The 15,574-nt window shown below is 51.2% G+C and overlaps 1 protein-coding gene across 5 annotated transcripts; it reads left to right on the forward strand.

Annotated features, from left to right (window-relative positions):
* The first annotated feature begins 1,382 nt into the window (after positions 1 to 1,382).
* Positions 1,383 to 15,574, forward strand: SALL4 (spalt like transcription factor 4). Of its 5 annotated transcripts, none has more exons than NM_001080872.2 (4): positions 1,383 to 1,561; positions 9,208 to 11,733; positions 12,370 to 12,677; positions 13,423 to 15,574. In NM_001080872.2, exons 1-4 carry the CDS (start codon positions 1,492 to 1,494, stop codon positions 13,843 to 13,845), a joined length of 3,327 nt encoding a protein of 1,108 aa, NP_001074341.1. In that variant the 5' UTR covers positions 1,383 to 1,491; the 3' UTR covers positions 13,846 to 15,574. The 5 variants fall into 5 exon arrangements, with proteins under 5 accessions (NP_001074341.1, XP_046758850.1, XP_046758849.1 ...); XM_046902894.1 differs by lacking the exon at positions 1,383 to 1,561 and adding an exon at positions 2,233 to 4,450; XM_046902893.1 differs by lacking the exon at positions 1,383 to 1,561 and adding an exon at positions 2,233 to 4,197.

Genomic DNA, 15,574 nt, shown 5'->3' on the forward strand with positions numbered 1-15,574 from the left:
CCTTCCAGCAAGATTTGGTTTTTTCTCTCTAAATCACTCTCCTGAGTCATCCCCCCACCCCCTCCACCCACAGCTCTATGGATTGATGTTCGCACTCCCGCAGCTTTACAGCTGGGGAAATGCTGTCCTCATTTTACAAGTGGGATACTGAGGCACAGACCCCAGTAAGCAGTTTGCTGCGGGATGCAATGGCAAATAAACGTGGAGTCCAACAGGCCGAACCTCCATCGTCTGAATCCAAATTAACACAATCCCGTCCCTGGAGGCATTCAAGGCCAGGCTGGATGTGGCTCTGGGCAGCCTGGTCCGGTGGTTGGCGACCCTGCACACAGCAGGGGGCTGGAACTAGATGATCACTGTGGTCCTTTTCAACCAGAGCATTCTATGATTCTATGATTCAATCACCCCTTGGCCATAACAAGCACTCTCCGGTGCCTTCTGTCACCCCACCCCATTTTTTCACATCACAGTCCCTGGATGGGCTTCAGCACGAAAGCAGAGGAGCTCAGCACTCCCACGCCCGTTTTGCAGCCCACGCTCCCAAACCGCCCTGGAGCCGCACACCGTCCCCGTGCCACGTCGGTGGGCTCCGCCGCGCTGCGATGGGGGCGGGGGCGGCGGGCGGAGCGCACGGCTCTGTGCCACGGATGGCGGCGGGGCGGTGACCCGGCTGGGGCCCGGGGGGGGGAACGGTGGTGCATTTTCACGTGGGATCAAACAGGAGGGAAAATACGAAAAGGATTCCGCTCTGTAGTGACACAACTAACGTGGGGCGCGCCATCGCTCGCTTCGAGTTTTTCACACGAATCTTTCACGTGTGCAACGTTTTTTATTTGCTTTTGAAAAAGCGCCCGGCTCGATTTTGTCGCTCCCCAGAAAGCGAGACTTAAAAGAAGGCTTTAAACAAATGAACCAACGCCAAGCGTAATTACGCGCCGTCTGGATCCGCTCGTAAAGCCCCTCAACGTGCTGCAGCACCGGCAGACCCCGCTTCGGACAATCGCTGCTCTTTCCTTTCCACCTTATCTAACGACAAGGGGGGTTAGCATTGTCCCGAGCTTCTGCTTGCTTGCTTGCTTTAGGGTGGGAAAAGAAAAAAATTATCTCAAAAGTACAATACAAAAAGCGCAGGTGAGATAACGCAGGTATTGTCCCCGGCCGCCGCGTGTTTGTTTACTCCCCGAGCGGGATCTGCTCCCCCCCCGCGTCCGCACCGCCTTTGTCGCCGCGCGGGGCCGGGCCGGGCCGGGACTACATCGCCCAGCGTGCCCCGGTGCGCCCTGATCAATGGACCTTATTTGAATAATCTGTGAGCCCTTGGACTCAGGCCAATCAGCTGTCAGGGACCCATGATAAATCGCAATGCATTATTGATAATCATAATTACTCTGACATGCGCATTCCGCCCAATGGGGGTAATTTCCCAACTCTAGGAATTTGTTGTGAAGAGGAAAATAATTGCTACTATTTTGCTCCCGATGCTGGTGCACCATGTCGCGACGGAAGCAGGCGAAGCCCCAGCACATCAACTCCGAGGAGCAGCCCCCAGATGCTGCAAGTGGTAAGGGGGGGGGCGCGGTGCTTTGCAGCCCGGCTGATGCGCGGCGGAGGCAGCGGGGCGATTTCTGGGGGGAGCTTTTCTTTTCCCTCGTGCTTCACCCTCTGCTCCTTCCCCCTTCGGGCTCCGACCTTGGATCCCCGCTGGCTTTCTGGGGGCGCTCCGCTCCCCTCCGGGGTCCCAACCGCGGAGTTACTCCACGGGGCTGCCCGCCCGGGGGGGGGAGCAGGGGGGGGCTGGTGCTGCCTGCAGCTCGGCCCGAGAGGCCCTTGCCCTGGCGGCCTCCGGTGCCCCGCTTCCCCCACGAGGGAACCCCCCCCCCCGTCCCGTCCCGCGGAGCAGCGCCGGATCCCGCGTGGGGGGCGCGGGGTGCGGCGGCCCCGTGAGCTCAGGGTGCGGCCCCGTGGGAGGGGACCCCAAAACCTTCCCTGGGGCGGAAAGGATTTTGGGTCGAGGGGGGCGTCGTGGGGGGGGGGGGGGGGGGGGGGGGAGGGGGGGGGGGCGGAAGGAATTGTGAACCATCTTCTCGGGGGTAGGAAATGACTCGTTCGGTTTCCCCGATTTGTCTATTTCTTGGTAGTTAGATGAAGACTTTGTGGGGCTTTTAGAAGGAGGAAAAAAAACGGGGGGGAGGGGGGGGGGGGGAAGCGCTCGGACTATTTTTGTTGGAGATCACAATCGCCCTGGACCTTTTGTAGCTTGACCTCCAGCCATCTTTGATTTCCGACTTCCTAAAATAACTCCGGTGAGCTAATGCGGGGTGTGCGGGAGCGCTTTGTATTTGGGTGGTGCGGGTGATTTCGCTCCCGCAAATCACTCTGCCTCCTTTTCGGTGAGCTCGCAGCCCTTTGCCTTGCGAAGGGAAGAGGAAAGGATATATTTAAACTTATATTAGTCCAGAGCCCTGGGTGGGCGTGCAGGGAAGGGGCTGTTTGCCGGCGGTCACCCACGGGAGAGAGGAAGGCTCGGGGCTGTCTCCGTGCCCGGCTTCCCCCGGCGGTGTCGCATCTCCCCGCGGGGCTCCGCTCCGCTGCGGGCTCTCCCCGCTCTCCGTACCCCGAGTCGGGCAGTGCGGCGGAGCGGGGGCAGCTCCCCGGGGAGGCGGCAGCCGCGGGGCCCGTCCCGCTGTGGGGTGGGACGGTGCGGGGAGAGCTGCCAGAGCGACCCCGGCCGCTTCCTTAAGAGTTGTGGGTGTTGTGGTCAAGCACTTCTGTAGGTCAGCTCTACAGCTTTGGGGGGTTCTTTGCCTTCCCAAGGGGCTGCTTTTCTGGGGAGGGGGGACGGAGGATTCCAGTCCTGGAATTGATCAATACCAATGCACGTTACGGGAGCTGTTGATTCCCAAACCGCAGGAGGTTCGGGCTCTTAATTTTTTTTTCCTCCTCCCCCTTCTCTCTTCTTTGATTCGAAATGTGCAATTGTTGGGTCCGGTTAATGGTGACTTAAGATTCGGCAAGCTGGCCAGAAGGCAATAAATCCCATGTTTAATGCATGACTGTTTTCCTTTGTGCATATGGTTAGGTTGGGGGATGGAGGTGATGTTTCCACATGTAAATCTCTGCCCGCTGCTGGAAAGCCACCTCCGGGGCTGCGCTGAAACAAAAGGGTTAATAACTCCTGATGCGGCCCATCGGGGCGGGGGAGGTGTGCTGCGAGGGGAGGATCGCTCCACACCGCGCACTTGGGGCAATGGGCAGCTGCTTTTGTGTTGGTCGACTTTTTTTTTTCTTTTTTTCCTCCCCCTCCTTTTAACATATCTTTTAACATATCCCTCCGTGAAACCCTCCGCCTCCCCACGGGAGCCGGAGCAGCACGGGCCAGGGGGGACCTGCCGAAGTTCTCACCCTTCCGGGGGGGGTTCTGCTGCCGCCGGGATGGGGCCGGGGCCTCCTTTGTGGGTCGCGACGGCCGCTGGGAGCGGAGTGGGGGCACCGGAGCGCCGCAGGGACGGAGCCGGGATGGAGCTGCCGGGCGCCGCCCCGCGGCCGCGCTCTGCCGGGACCCCTCGGGGCGGCCCTCGGTCAGGACACGTCCCGGCGGCGCGGCCCCGACCTCTGCGGGAGCTTCGTGCCTTCTGAAATTAAAACACGTGGGTTCCGAGTGTCTGATCTCCGAAGCGGTTCCCGTATTTCCCGCTCCAGGTGTGTCCGAGTGCTGAGGGTGCATAACAAAGTGGAAATACGGCAGGGATTTGGCTGGGACGTTATCGAGAGTATATACGTGATCGAAATAATAAAATCAAGCCCTTATCTCCTAGTTTGCAAGTGCCCTTTTTCTCGTGTTGTTTCCCGAAGCGATGCGGACCCACCTCTGCGAACAATGCGGCGCGTTAAGCTGCGGCGCGGCCAACGCGGTGATCAATTAACAGGTCAAAAAATCAGCAGGTGGGCACCGGGGGATCACGCGACAGAGCGAAATTAGCATTTCCACAGAGGGGATGAAAATGCCCATCGTGCCCCATAGCCGCCACTAAAAAATATATTAAAAAAACATCTGATTTATTCTTAAAAATACAGTATCAAACTGCAGCTGTTGTCGAGGTGGCGCTGGATTTCATTTCTTCAGTGCCCCGCTCCGTGCGTGGAGTTGTGCCGATGCTGGCGAGGTGTTCGACGAGGAAAGTGACGGGTTTGGTATCGGTGGGTTTTATTATTATCATTATTAGTTTGGGTTCGTCCGAAATGGGCGCAGAGCGTTGGGGGGGTGTTGGGAGCCGCGGGGCTGCGCGGCTGGAGGGGCCCTGGGCTGGGCGATGCCCGCTTGTTTTTCCTTTTACGTAAGTGAAACATTATATTGGTTGTAGTGATGGAGCCCTTCGCTGGGCTCGGCGGCATGTGACGTTTTGACAGAGCTGCTGCTCTAACCTTTGCCTCCTCCCGCTTGCTGTGGGTGGTAAGTTGATGTCAGGCTTACAATTAGGACTCTCATGCAATTGACCTTGGCAGCGGGGTTTGTGCCGTTTAGCTCGGTCTTAAACACTGTACTCGTGTTAAGTGTGGTCCGGGGCCGCCGCACTCACAGCTGCGGGAGGAGCGCACCGCGGAGCTCCGCGCAGAGCAGGTAGGGCCGGGCTGCCCCGCTGCTCGTGCTGGGGGGAAAGCTCTATTTTTTTGTTACAACACTTTTCTTTTGTAGCAGGACGGGGGGAGCCCCTTTGCTTTAAAGAAAGAAAGAAAAAAGCAATACTAACGCATGGGTGGCCCGTGGGTTTGCAGGCCCCGCTTTCCCCTCCCCGCTCCGGGGGCGGCCGCAGCCCCGCGGGCCGTGAGTGCCCTCCGCTGTCTGCCGGCGTCCGCACGGCCGCGCCGGGAGCGGTGCGCGGATAACCGCGGGCGGGGGCACCGCGGCGGCTCTGGGCTGTAAAGCCCCTCGGAACGACCACCGGAGGCTCCTGGGGTGGGAGCGGGGCTCCGGGCCTCTCTGGGGGAGTAGGGGGGCTGTGAGCGGTGTTCTGGGTTCGAGAGTAGTGCGTGAGCTGCGAACTTTTTTTTTTTCTTCCACGTGCAGCTGGACGCTGCTTTCCCCTCGGGCGCGGTGTTACCATAGCTTAGCATAGCTCAGCGTCCTTCGGCGGGTCTTTCTCTTTGGTAGAGGGACAACCAAAAAGCAAGCGAGCAAATCGTTAGATACGTAGTCAGATGGTTAAAAAATGCCTTGAGGAAACCTGAAAGCATAAGAAGTTGCAGTCGGTGGTAACACGTGGATGGCTCGGGCTTGGGTGGCAAATGCCGCTGATAAATTCCGCAGAGAAACCATTGAGGCCTTTGCATTACTCCTGCAAGAGTCAGCGCAAGGCTTTGCATACTCAAATAAGCGATTTTGTTTATTTTTTTATATGGTTGCAGTTAAAGGAAATGCTGTTGTGTTATTTTGCATTGGGGCGGAAAGGAAAGTTCAGGCAGTTCTGGAAGTGGCCAAACTTGTCAGCTGGAGGCACGGGGGGCAGCGGGGCAGTGCTGGGGGGCACAGAGGGCACCTCAGGGCTGACTGCTCCCAGCCTGCAGGAAACGAGCACGTGTCCACAGCTGAAATTGTGTTCAAGTGTTAAAAGCTGATCGTACCTGGTCAGTGGGAAAAGTGCTCACCAAAGGCATTAAACTGCCCACAGGAGGAAAAAGAAAACAGCTTCAGTCCTGAGCAATTCCTCCTAAATCACATCCAAGAAAACTTTCTCACAGTTAGAAAAAAAGGAGGCTGCTAATCGCTGGGCTGAGCGGTGGGCCAGCAGCGCCCTGCTTGGAATGAAATCAAACCAGATAAGATTTACTTCTCTTCTCTTTTACTGGTTCTCTCTCTCTCAAAAAACCACCTCCCTTAATTCGAGCAGTGTGGATTTTATCAGCCCTCCTTGTCGATGACCGCCTTGTCCTACACAATAGTGGATTTTTTCCATCCATTTGCCAGTGATTCAATCTAACCCCCCTGCTGGGTTTACTGCATTCTTCTAACTTATTGGATAAGGAGATGCTGGGAGATAACATTCCTGAAATTCGGGGGTGGGGAGGTTTTAAAAAAAAAAAAACACAAAAAATAAAAACCACACCAACAAGGCCAGGAGAAGCCCTGCTACTGTTCCTGAGGAGCCTTTGGAGAGCCCTTCGGCTGCTCTGGAAGTGCTCACAGCATTGGGGCTCAGCCGGGTGCAGGTGTGTTGGTGTCAGTGGGGTGCTGGAGTGCTGCTCTGTGTCCCAGCTGCTGTGGGGTAACTGAGCACCTATTCCTCCTGTTTATCTTCAAAACCTCCTCCAACAAAGCATTTTGAGATAAATGAAGTGCTGTACTCAATTTCCCTGAGTTGTAGGGTAGCGTTAAGCCTTACTTTCCCTTCTGTATCAGACAACAGGTCAATGCAAGCTGGGAATTCAGTTCATTTGGAGTGCTCAGCTAGTGCCTTGTTGTCAGATGGGGGAACTGGAAACCAAAAGGTGATGCTAACAGTGCTCGTGGCTGCACGGGGCGGCCCCACCTGCTGCTCCTGGGCCTGGGGATCTGCTGCTCCATGCTGAGCAGTGGCAGGGGTGTGTGAGACCACAAAAGTCACTTCTGGAGCTCCTTGGAGTTATGGAAATGGGGAATGTGGGTTGTGATGGAGCTGGATGACAGTCTTTGGATATAGCAAGTCTTATTGGTGGAAAAATAAGAAGGGGCTGTCAATGGGAGGGAGATAAATGATGACATGCTTGGAAGTAGTTTGAGAACTTGTCTAGACATGGTTATGCTGGAATACCTCCTTGGGGTGGGCTACAGTTTGTAATGCAGGTATCTCTGCTCCACCTGAAGCAATTCATGTGGCCACCACAGAGGTGCAAACTGCGGTGTGATGTGTGTGCTCACAGGAGAGGTGGGCAGAAAGTGTTATGCTTCCTGAAGGAAAACCTAGGGGTATTTTGCAACACGGGAAGGTAAAGCTCTAAATACTAAAGGACTTGGAAAGGAGGTTTTGGTGTTTATGGCTGTGGTTCTGTGAAGTACCTTTTGGGTGGGAATAGTTACTCATGTAGTCAAAGGAAGACCCGGAGTCTGTGCAGCACGGTTAGAGAAGATGCTTTTTCCGCTGCTGAGTGCTTTCTTTCCCATTGTAACTGCTCAGACTTTCCCAGAGATGGGAGCTTGAAGACATTCATTCTTGACCTCAGCTGACAGTAATTATTGACCAAGTTCTGTGTCATGTACTTCTTCTACTTAAATAGTCTACAGCTCAGATTTGTTTTTCCGTAGTTAAATTGAATTTAGACACATCAATTTCCCATTTGCAATGGGAAGCATGTCAACAAAACTCTATTTTTTTCTTTTTTTGTCACTTGTGAAAGTTGTTTGGGGGGGAGGGGTGGAAAAAAAAAGTATGTCACTCTCCCTGCATTGCTGTTTAGATATGGGGGTTTGAATCAGTTTTGATTGTAGCTAAGAACGCCTCTTCTCCTTGCTTGAGGAGATCTTGAAATGTAACCTGAAGTGAGTGTGTTTAGCAGAACTGTGTGTGCCCAGATTTGGATGTATTGCTCTGCAGAGTGCAGTACAGCAGGTCTCTGATACACAGAGGTTTGAGTTGAACTAGGTCTTTAAAGAAGCTTTCATGTGTACTTCCATCACTCAACACATTAAGCAGTTGAAGTTTTGATTAGTTGAATATATATGTATATATAATACCCTTTTACCCAGACAAATGTCAGGGTTTACAATATCACCCCCCACAGAGCTCTTATGCTGCCCCAGAGCAGACGGTGAACGTGCTGGGGCTGCTGCCCAGACGCCTCCACCCTGCCATGTACAGGATATACACATATCGGATGTGTGGTTCAGTTACACCTTTAAAATGAAAGCCACAGATAGCTCTGGTGCTTGCAGGGTGCTTGGTTCCATTTCAGGACGGTGTGGGTTGGTAGTGTGGAATTGGAGCTCAGTCCTGGGGTGAACCGCTGGAGATGCAGGATCTGAATCCAGGGAGTCTTTCGATTCAGATGTTGTCGTGTTGGGGCCCGCAATGCACCCCTGCTGTGTGTGGGAGGCGAGCAGAGGACTTGCTTGCTGTACCCCTGGCACCCATAAGGGTTGGAGCACTTACTGCAGGTTGAAGGATGCTGTGTGGTGCTGAGCTGTCCAGAGCTGTGCCCGTTCCCCCTCACTGCAGTGTGGAGGCGTGGGGCATCGCCTGCTCTGTGCTCACCCACCTCAAGCTTGGCAGGAGCTTGGTGCTTGAAGGATGGCTGGGTTGAGCACAAACATCCTGTTCTGGTTTAGAATTTCTCAGCCTCTCTTCCCATTCTGGTATTTCCCTGAATCACAATTTGTATGTGTCCTCCTGCAAATAGTGCTGGGTTTGTGGAGCAGCAGCAGGCAGAGGGCAGGAGTGGGCCTGTGGGCTTCCGTCTCCTTTTAGGGAGAGAGAAGGTTAAAGTTATGGATGCAACTAAACACAGAATCCTCGATGGGTCTGAAGCTTCGTGTGTGTCACAAGCAGAGCTACAGCTCGGCATTCTGGTAGTTGCCAGCATCAGTGTAGGTCCATTCTTGCTTCTGGGGTTCTTGTAAGTTAATCGTCGTCTTGTTATTGCTGTGACTTTCTGGAGGCTTTTTCACGTGAGTTGGCTTCTGAAATATTTCAGAGCTAATATTGGAGTTAATTTTGCTTCTGTCAGCCCTCTTAGGTAGTAATCACCTCCATAATGGAGGAGAGAATGTCATTTACTGTATTGGTGCACAGTGAAGAATGAACTGCTCTGAACTTTGTGCTAACAATTTCTGAGAGGCCACTAAGAATTTTGAAGTTCAAACAAACAAAAATAAGCAAACACAAAGTAAGCTTACAGTAATCAGGTTTTTCCTCTGTTATGGTTCCTGTTCTGTCTCACCTGGGTCATACTCCAAGCCATTTTGCAGGGACCAGCTGGCCTGTACATTTCTATCTGTATGAAGGGATTTGCGATAAACTTCTGTCAACCCTCATGAGACTTCCTTTTTGTTGGATTTATGGAAAGCAGAATTGAGATGCATAATTTCTTAAGGCCGCAAATGTACTCATGGCAAAAGAGTAGGATTTCAGTCTGCAAACTGAACTGTGGGACTCTGAGTGTCCTGTGTCTTTGGCTTGCAGTTCTGGTGGGGCCAGTCTAAAACCAGCTATTAACGGTGTGACTTTCTTTCATTTTAAGGGAGTCCACGAGACGTCCCAGGTGATGGAGATGGCGAAATGAGCTCCAAAAGGTGCCGAACGGAGGAAACCAAGATCTGTGAGAAATGCTGTGCAGAATTCTTCGATCTCTCTGAATTCCTTGAGCATAAGAAAAATTGCACTAAAAATCCACCTGTCCTAATCATGAATGACAGTGAGGGAGCAGTCCCTCCTGAAGGCTTCTCCGAAGCTGCTGTTGGGAGCTTCTCGAGTGACCGAGGGGATAGCAGGGCACACAAGGACACTCAGGCGAAGGGCTGCACCGGTTCTGCAGAGAAGAGAGAAGGAAAAATTGATGCCGAGTCGGTGGGAGGGATGTACCTCAAGATAGAACCCCCAGCTGCACCCGTGACTCCTGGGCTGAGCTATCTACCAAAATCCAAAGTACCGAACACTAACGTGACTTTGCAGACGATACGTGGCACTAAAGTGGCTGTGAACCAGCGTACCACCGACGCCATCGCTTCTTCAGCCGCCAGCTTTAATGCTATTCCCATGATCCTGGAGCAGCTCGTGTGCTTGCAGCAGCAGCAGCTCCAGCAGATCCAGCTGACGGAGCAGATCCGCATCCAGATCGCCATGATGGCCCCTCACGCCCTGCACCCCTCCATAGCCGCTGCTGCTGACCCACTGAAGGCGCTGGGTGCTCACATGTCCCAGCAGCTGTCAGCCGCTGTGGCGCTGATCGGGCAGAAGGCGGGAAGCCAGAGCCTATCGCTGGAATCCTTGAAGCAAGGCAAACTACCTCATGCTAACACTGGTGTTGCGGCCGCCGGCTCGCTGGCTGCCGGCCTCTCCTCCCCCTTCCCCCTGAAGCCAGAGGCCAGCAGAACCTTTGCCGGCTCCATTTCTCGGTTCCCGAATCCTTTGCTACCTCAGTCCTCCCACTCTGTCATCTTCCAGAATCCCCTTTCGGCTGTTTCTTCTGTCATAGATTCCTCAAAGAGGGTGAAAGGGAAACCTCCCAATATCTGTGTGTCCGAAAGCAAATCGAGCGCAGAGGAGCCGTTCTTCAAACACAAGTGTAAATTCTGCGGCAAGGTCTTTGGCAACGACAGCGCCCTGCAGATCCACCTCCGCTCCCACACCGGAGAGAGGCCCTACAAGTGTAACATTTGTGGTAACCGCTTTACAACCAAAGGAAACCTTAAAGTGCATTTTCAGCGTCACAAAGACAAATACCCCCACATCAAGATGAACCCTTACCCGGTTCCTGAGCACCTGGACAATGTTCCCACAAGCAGTGGGATCCCGTATGGGATGTCTGTGCCACTGGATGAGTCTAACCTAATCGTGGATAGCAAACCCCTGCTGACAACCCTGCCTACCTCCGCAGCCTCCAGCGCTCCTCCGAACGCTCCCAGCCTTGCGGGCACCAAGGAGCCGGCCGCCTTCTCCACAGAGCTGCCCTCTCGGCCTTCTCCAGACAGCGAAGGCGGCTCTTCCTCATCTGGGGCGGTCGGTCACGAATCGGGAACGGAGCAGAGCTTGAGCTCCCCGCAAGCTGCCTGCAGCGGGGGCATCTTCCACATGGGCGGGTCGAATGAGCAAGGTTCAGAAACATCCAAGCTTCAGCAGCTGGTTGAGAACATCGATAAGTCCACTGCGGACCCCAACGAGTGCCTGATCTGTCACAGAGTGCTGAGCTGCCAGAGCTCGCTCAAAATGCATTATCGTACCCACACCGGGGAGAGGCCGTTCAAGTGTAAAATCTGTGGCCGTGCCTTCTCCACCAAAGGGAATCTTAAAACTCATTATGGTGTCCACCGGGCCAATACTCCTCTGAAGATGCAACACTCGTGTCCTATCTGCCAGAAGAAGTTCACAAACGCAGTTGTGTTGCAGCAGCACATCCGCATGCATATGGGAGGACAGATACCTAACACGCCCATGCCGGAAAACACCTGTGACAGCGCCGAAGTGGATCCTGCTGCAGCTGAGAAGAACGGTGACATCAGCCGCCCAGATGAGAGCATGGAAAGCATGGAGATAGAGGAGGACCTGGAGTCTCAGGATGGCCCCAGGAGCTCCTCGAAGCCTCCTACCCCATTCGATGCACAGTCAGAATTGCCGGCCGCAGCCGCTGGCTTCTCTGGCATTGCTGCACTGGAGAATCAAATGAAGATTGTCAACTCTGCTCTAAACCTGCAGCGGCAAAGCAGCTTGAAGTCCAGTGACAACGGCTCTACAGAGAGCGATGGCATGACGAACGATTCGTCTTCTGTGGCCGGAGATCCAGATTATCAGAATGGCCGCAGTCCTGCCGCCTCCGAGTCCACCTCGCTGCAGGCTCTATCCCCTGCCAACAGCCAAACTGAGAGCGTGAGGTCAAAGTCACCGAGCTTCACCAGCCAAGAAGATGTAGGCACGGGAAGTAAATCAGAGGGTCCTGAGAGTGCTCCTGGAGAGATGGAAGGGGTCGTTGCTTTGGATTTAACTTATGGCAACATTGGTCGGAAAGTCATTAAAGAAGAACCTGGGCTACACTTTGCAAATGGAGAGTATGGTGAGTAATGTGAAATGCTGGCAATAAGTTGGGGTGGGGGAGTGGGACGGAAAGAAAGCCTTCTCCAGCAGGACCGACAGGAGGCAAAACCGGTTCAGTTCCCTCTTCTCCATTCAGACCAGGAGAGCTTTCCTGACTCAGACTCAAAATTAAACAAAAGTTCATGGTTTAAATACTGTCTTATGTAAGGGGGGAGCACAGGTCCTTAAAATCAGTAGGGGCTATGCACTTGCTGTCTTTCTTGGGCACACCTGATACCTCCCTGTAGCTACTGAAAATGTACACATTGATGTTCTATGGAAAACGGTTTAACCCGAGAATGTGGCATTAAAAAAACTGGATCATTCTGTTGGGTTTTTGAACTCCTTAGCACTCAGAATGGTGTTTATCTAAATTTGATGAAAATTGATAAATTTGGAGCGAGAATGTTGAAGTCTTAATTTCACTAGAAAAAGCAGGAATGAGAAGATTTGTTTGAGTGTAGCAGCCCTACCATAGGGCTCTGTAGGGCTCTGCAAGCACGCATCTCTAAAGGTGGGGACTTCTGTATTCCAGACAGATTTTTCCTTGAATGCAGATGCAGGTGGGATAAATACTGTGTGTCTATATGTATGTGTATTCCTTTTTCCTCTCAAGGTCGAAATAGTATTCCAGCTGCTTTTGTTAGAGCCCCGCCAGCCCTCATAAAAATGGAAATACCAAGTGAGCGTCCCATTAGCACTAGCCATTTCATTGGCCCACCAGCTCTCTCCCCTGGTGTTGCCCCTCTCCTTGTGCCACGACCGAAGTTCTGCCGTCCAGCCAAACAGCACATCTGCACTACGTGTGGGAAGAACTTCTCCTCTGCCAGTGCCCTGCAGATTCACGAGCGGACCCATACAGGGGAAAAGCCATTTGCCTGCACCATCTGTGGGAGAGCCTTTACAACGAAGGGGAACCTGAAGGTAAGCTGCCTCCTGCATTGTGATCCCCTTTGCTGGGGAAGGCCTTACCAAGGAGGGAGAGACTTGCTGTCAGTGCAGTCTCTGGGAACGGCTTGGGCTTTCTTTTGGCTCTTCAGGTGGTCACTTTGACTCCTGTCTGTCTGTTTTCACATTAGTCCATTTGCCCTACTGGGGACTTGCAGCTCCCTCATGCAGTCCTATGAGAACCTTTTCAATTTGCTTGCATAAATACAGTTGGGGAGGGAATACCTTGAACTGTGCAGTTTGTGAGCAATCACTTGTGGGAAGCAGCAGCACCCTGTGTGTGGCATCGAAGATTTTAGCTTAGGTGTGTAGCATCTCTTCCAAATTATTTGGTGAGGCTTTTTTTTCTTCTTTTGCATTGAGTAGTACTTTTTCAGTGCAGTCTGATGGCAAATAATGTGGCTTTTCTTTCTCGAGAGGTAGAGGGGTAGGGGAGCAACCGTGCTGACACCATTCCAAATAAGTGGAACACATTCCTACAAGCACTTCAGTACTAAGCTGAAGAGCCGTGGTTACATAAGGCTGCTGAATGTCGTACAGGTGGAAGGGTGAGGATAAAGGCAGGCGAGAGCTAACCAGCCTAAATTCCTACCTGAAGGCACACTGCCTTTGAATACACGCGTTACTACTTCTGAGCAGTTTGGCTGCAAGCAAAGCAGAATGTGAGCTTGTCATAAGAGTTGTGGCATTAATGATTCTCTTTGTTTCCCCTCTTGGAAAGGTCCATGTAGGAACTCACATGTGGAATAATTCTGCCAGACGGGGAAGAAGGCTTTCAATTGATAACCCCATGGCTCTACTGGGGAATGACCCCAAGAAGGTATCTGAAATGTTTCCCAAGGATATCGTGGCTCCTTCAGTGAGCATTGACCCCACAGTATGGAATCAGTACACAGCAGTGCTCAGCAATGGCATAGCAATGAAGACCAACGAGATCTCAGTGATCCAAAGCGGCGGCTTACCGACCCTCCCAGTCACCGTTGCGGGTGGTTCGGCAATAAACACTGCGACGGTTTCCAAAACGGATGGGACCCAGTCTGGGGCTGGTTCTGATACGGAAAAGGCCGGTGGTGCTGCTGCAGACAACGTGCCAAAACATCAATTCCCTCTCTTCATGGAGGAGAACAAAATTGCCGTTAGTTAAGAACTCGAGTGAAGATGACGTACAGAAAGAACAAATATATATATACAAACATATATTTTTAAGAGATTCCACTTCAGCCTCCTATTTTCCTATTGACGTGCAAATGATTTTATGGTTGTCTTTGTAAGATTTCGTTGCCCAGAGTACAATCATGGTATTGCTTTGCAAATAGTAAATAATAAAGAATAGGATTTCCTTTTATTTGGAAAGATGCGGGTCTTGCAAAGTAGTTCTTACGTGTGACTTTAATGTGTACAGCCTTACAGAAGTTTCTACAACTTGAAATTCCAAAGGTTTAGATTATTTACCTCTTCATTTAGAGTGAAATACTTGGGGGTTTTGAATAGAGTGGAAACAGCCTACTGTTGGTGGAGGAGCTTGTATTTACTGATGAGAAATGAAAGCTGTTAATGCGGGTAAATATCCTGGAATGTCTGCCACCCTCTTAGAAGTAGTTTTTCTGTTTGAATTTTTGGCTCTGTGTGATTTCTGAATGTACTTTTTTACTATAATGGCGATAAAAATGACTTTTTTTTTAATTCCTTTTTGCCTCAGAAGTTCTATGAAAGGAAGTTGCTGTTTTTCTTCAATCACTGCTTCTAAGGAATTCTGTTTTGTTGACTGCTGCTTATTTAATACTACTACTAGAACAGTCCTCCAAGTGTAGTGCCAAAATCCCTACTTCCAAAGATGTGCAGTTTTTCCTAGATGTTTTATTTCAGTACCAAGAGCCCAAAACAAACGTGGGTGGGTATGTATATACTTTTTTCTTTCTTGAAAGGGAAGACTTGCCTTGGGAAGTCAGGTCTAAAAGCTCTGCAAGGAATCTCAGGTGACTGTTGCAATTGGGCATGGAAACTGCTTTCCTTAGCAAGAGACTTTGTTGGTTTTTGTTTTTTTAGTTTTATTGTTTTTAATTTGAGTAATTTAGAAGATCAGTCTGTGTAAACCTGTATTTAAATATGAAGTATTCATGCTTAGGTTAAATGTTTTTTGGGTTTTGGATGGCATTCCTACTCTGGTCATTAAGTTTCTTGGTGGTCTGTGAAGTTACATTCTGCCAAAAAGGTAATTAATGATCCGTGCGTATTGTATGAAGGTTGCTGGGATGGTCATCTGGATTCTAAGTTATCTACCTCATTTTTTTTTCTTTTTGTAGATGTAGTGTCTATTTTTCTATTAATGACCACTGTAATAAACTGAGATTCAAGCAGATGCTTCCATGCACTATCTGAAACCAAAACCTGATGTATTAGTGGAAGCACCTGAAGACTTACTGGACTGACCTTTCACTATTCCTCTGATGTGTGCTGGAACTGTCGTGTAATGGGATCTAAAGCAGACTGGAAATAGCGTTTGGTAAAGAAGGACTGAGTGATGGGAAGAAGTCTTTGTGGACCGCAGGAAATCAAGTCCAGTCTCTGTTGTGAAAGGCTCCAAAAGTACAGATTACCAAAAGTTTGTGTAATGTTGTTGCACCTGATTCTTGCTTATGATCTCTGTATGCCGAGTTGTGCCTTTCCTGCTGGACTTGTAAGTGAGAACATACCAGTACCTGTTTACACTGTAAGATGGATATTGTTACATGGAACATGCAAAAGGCATCCCTGTTGTCAAGTTTTCTGCATTGTGAATGTATGACTTTTATGTAAGAACTGTAGTTTTTGAGTATCTACTGACAAGTTTCTGTTGACATTTTGAGAATAAATTTTGGGATGGCTTTTTCACA

The sequence above is a fragment of the Gallus gallus genome, chromosome 20, assembly GCF_016699485.2.
Source record: "Gallus gallus isolate bGalGal1 chromosome 20, bGalGal1.mat.broiler.GRCg7b, whole genome shotgun sequence".
In the NCBI taxonomy this organism is placed as follows: domain Eukaryota; kingdom Metazoa; phylum Chordata; class Aves; order Galliformes; family Phasianidae; genus Gallus; species Gallus gallus.

What these genes read in the sequence shown, in the direction of transcription:
- SALL4 (NM_001080872.2), top strand. Translation starts at nt 1,492, where the DNA reads ATGTCGCGACGGAAGCAGGCGAAGCCCCAGCACATCAACTCCGAGGAG. An exon ending in CTTTGCAAATGGAGAGTATG is followed by an intron (nt 11,734 to 12,369) that starts GTGAGTAATGTG and finishes TTTCCTCTCAAG; the next exon opens with GTCGAAATAGTATTCCAGCT. An exon ending in CAACGAAGGGGAACCTGAAG is followed by an intron (nt 12,678 to 13,422) that starts GTAAGCTGCCTC and finishes CCTCTTGGAAAG; the next exon opens with GTCCATGTAGGAACTCACAT.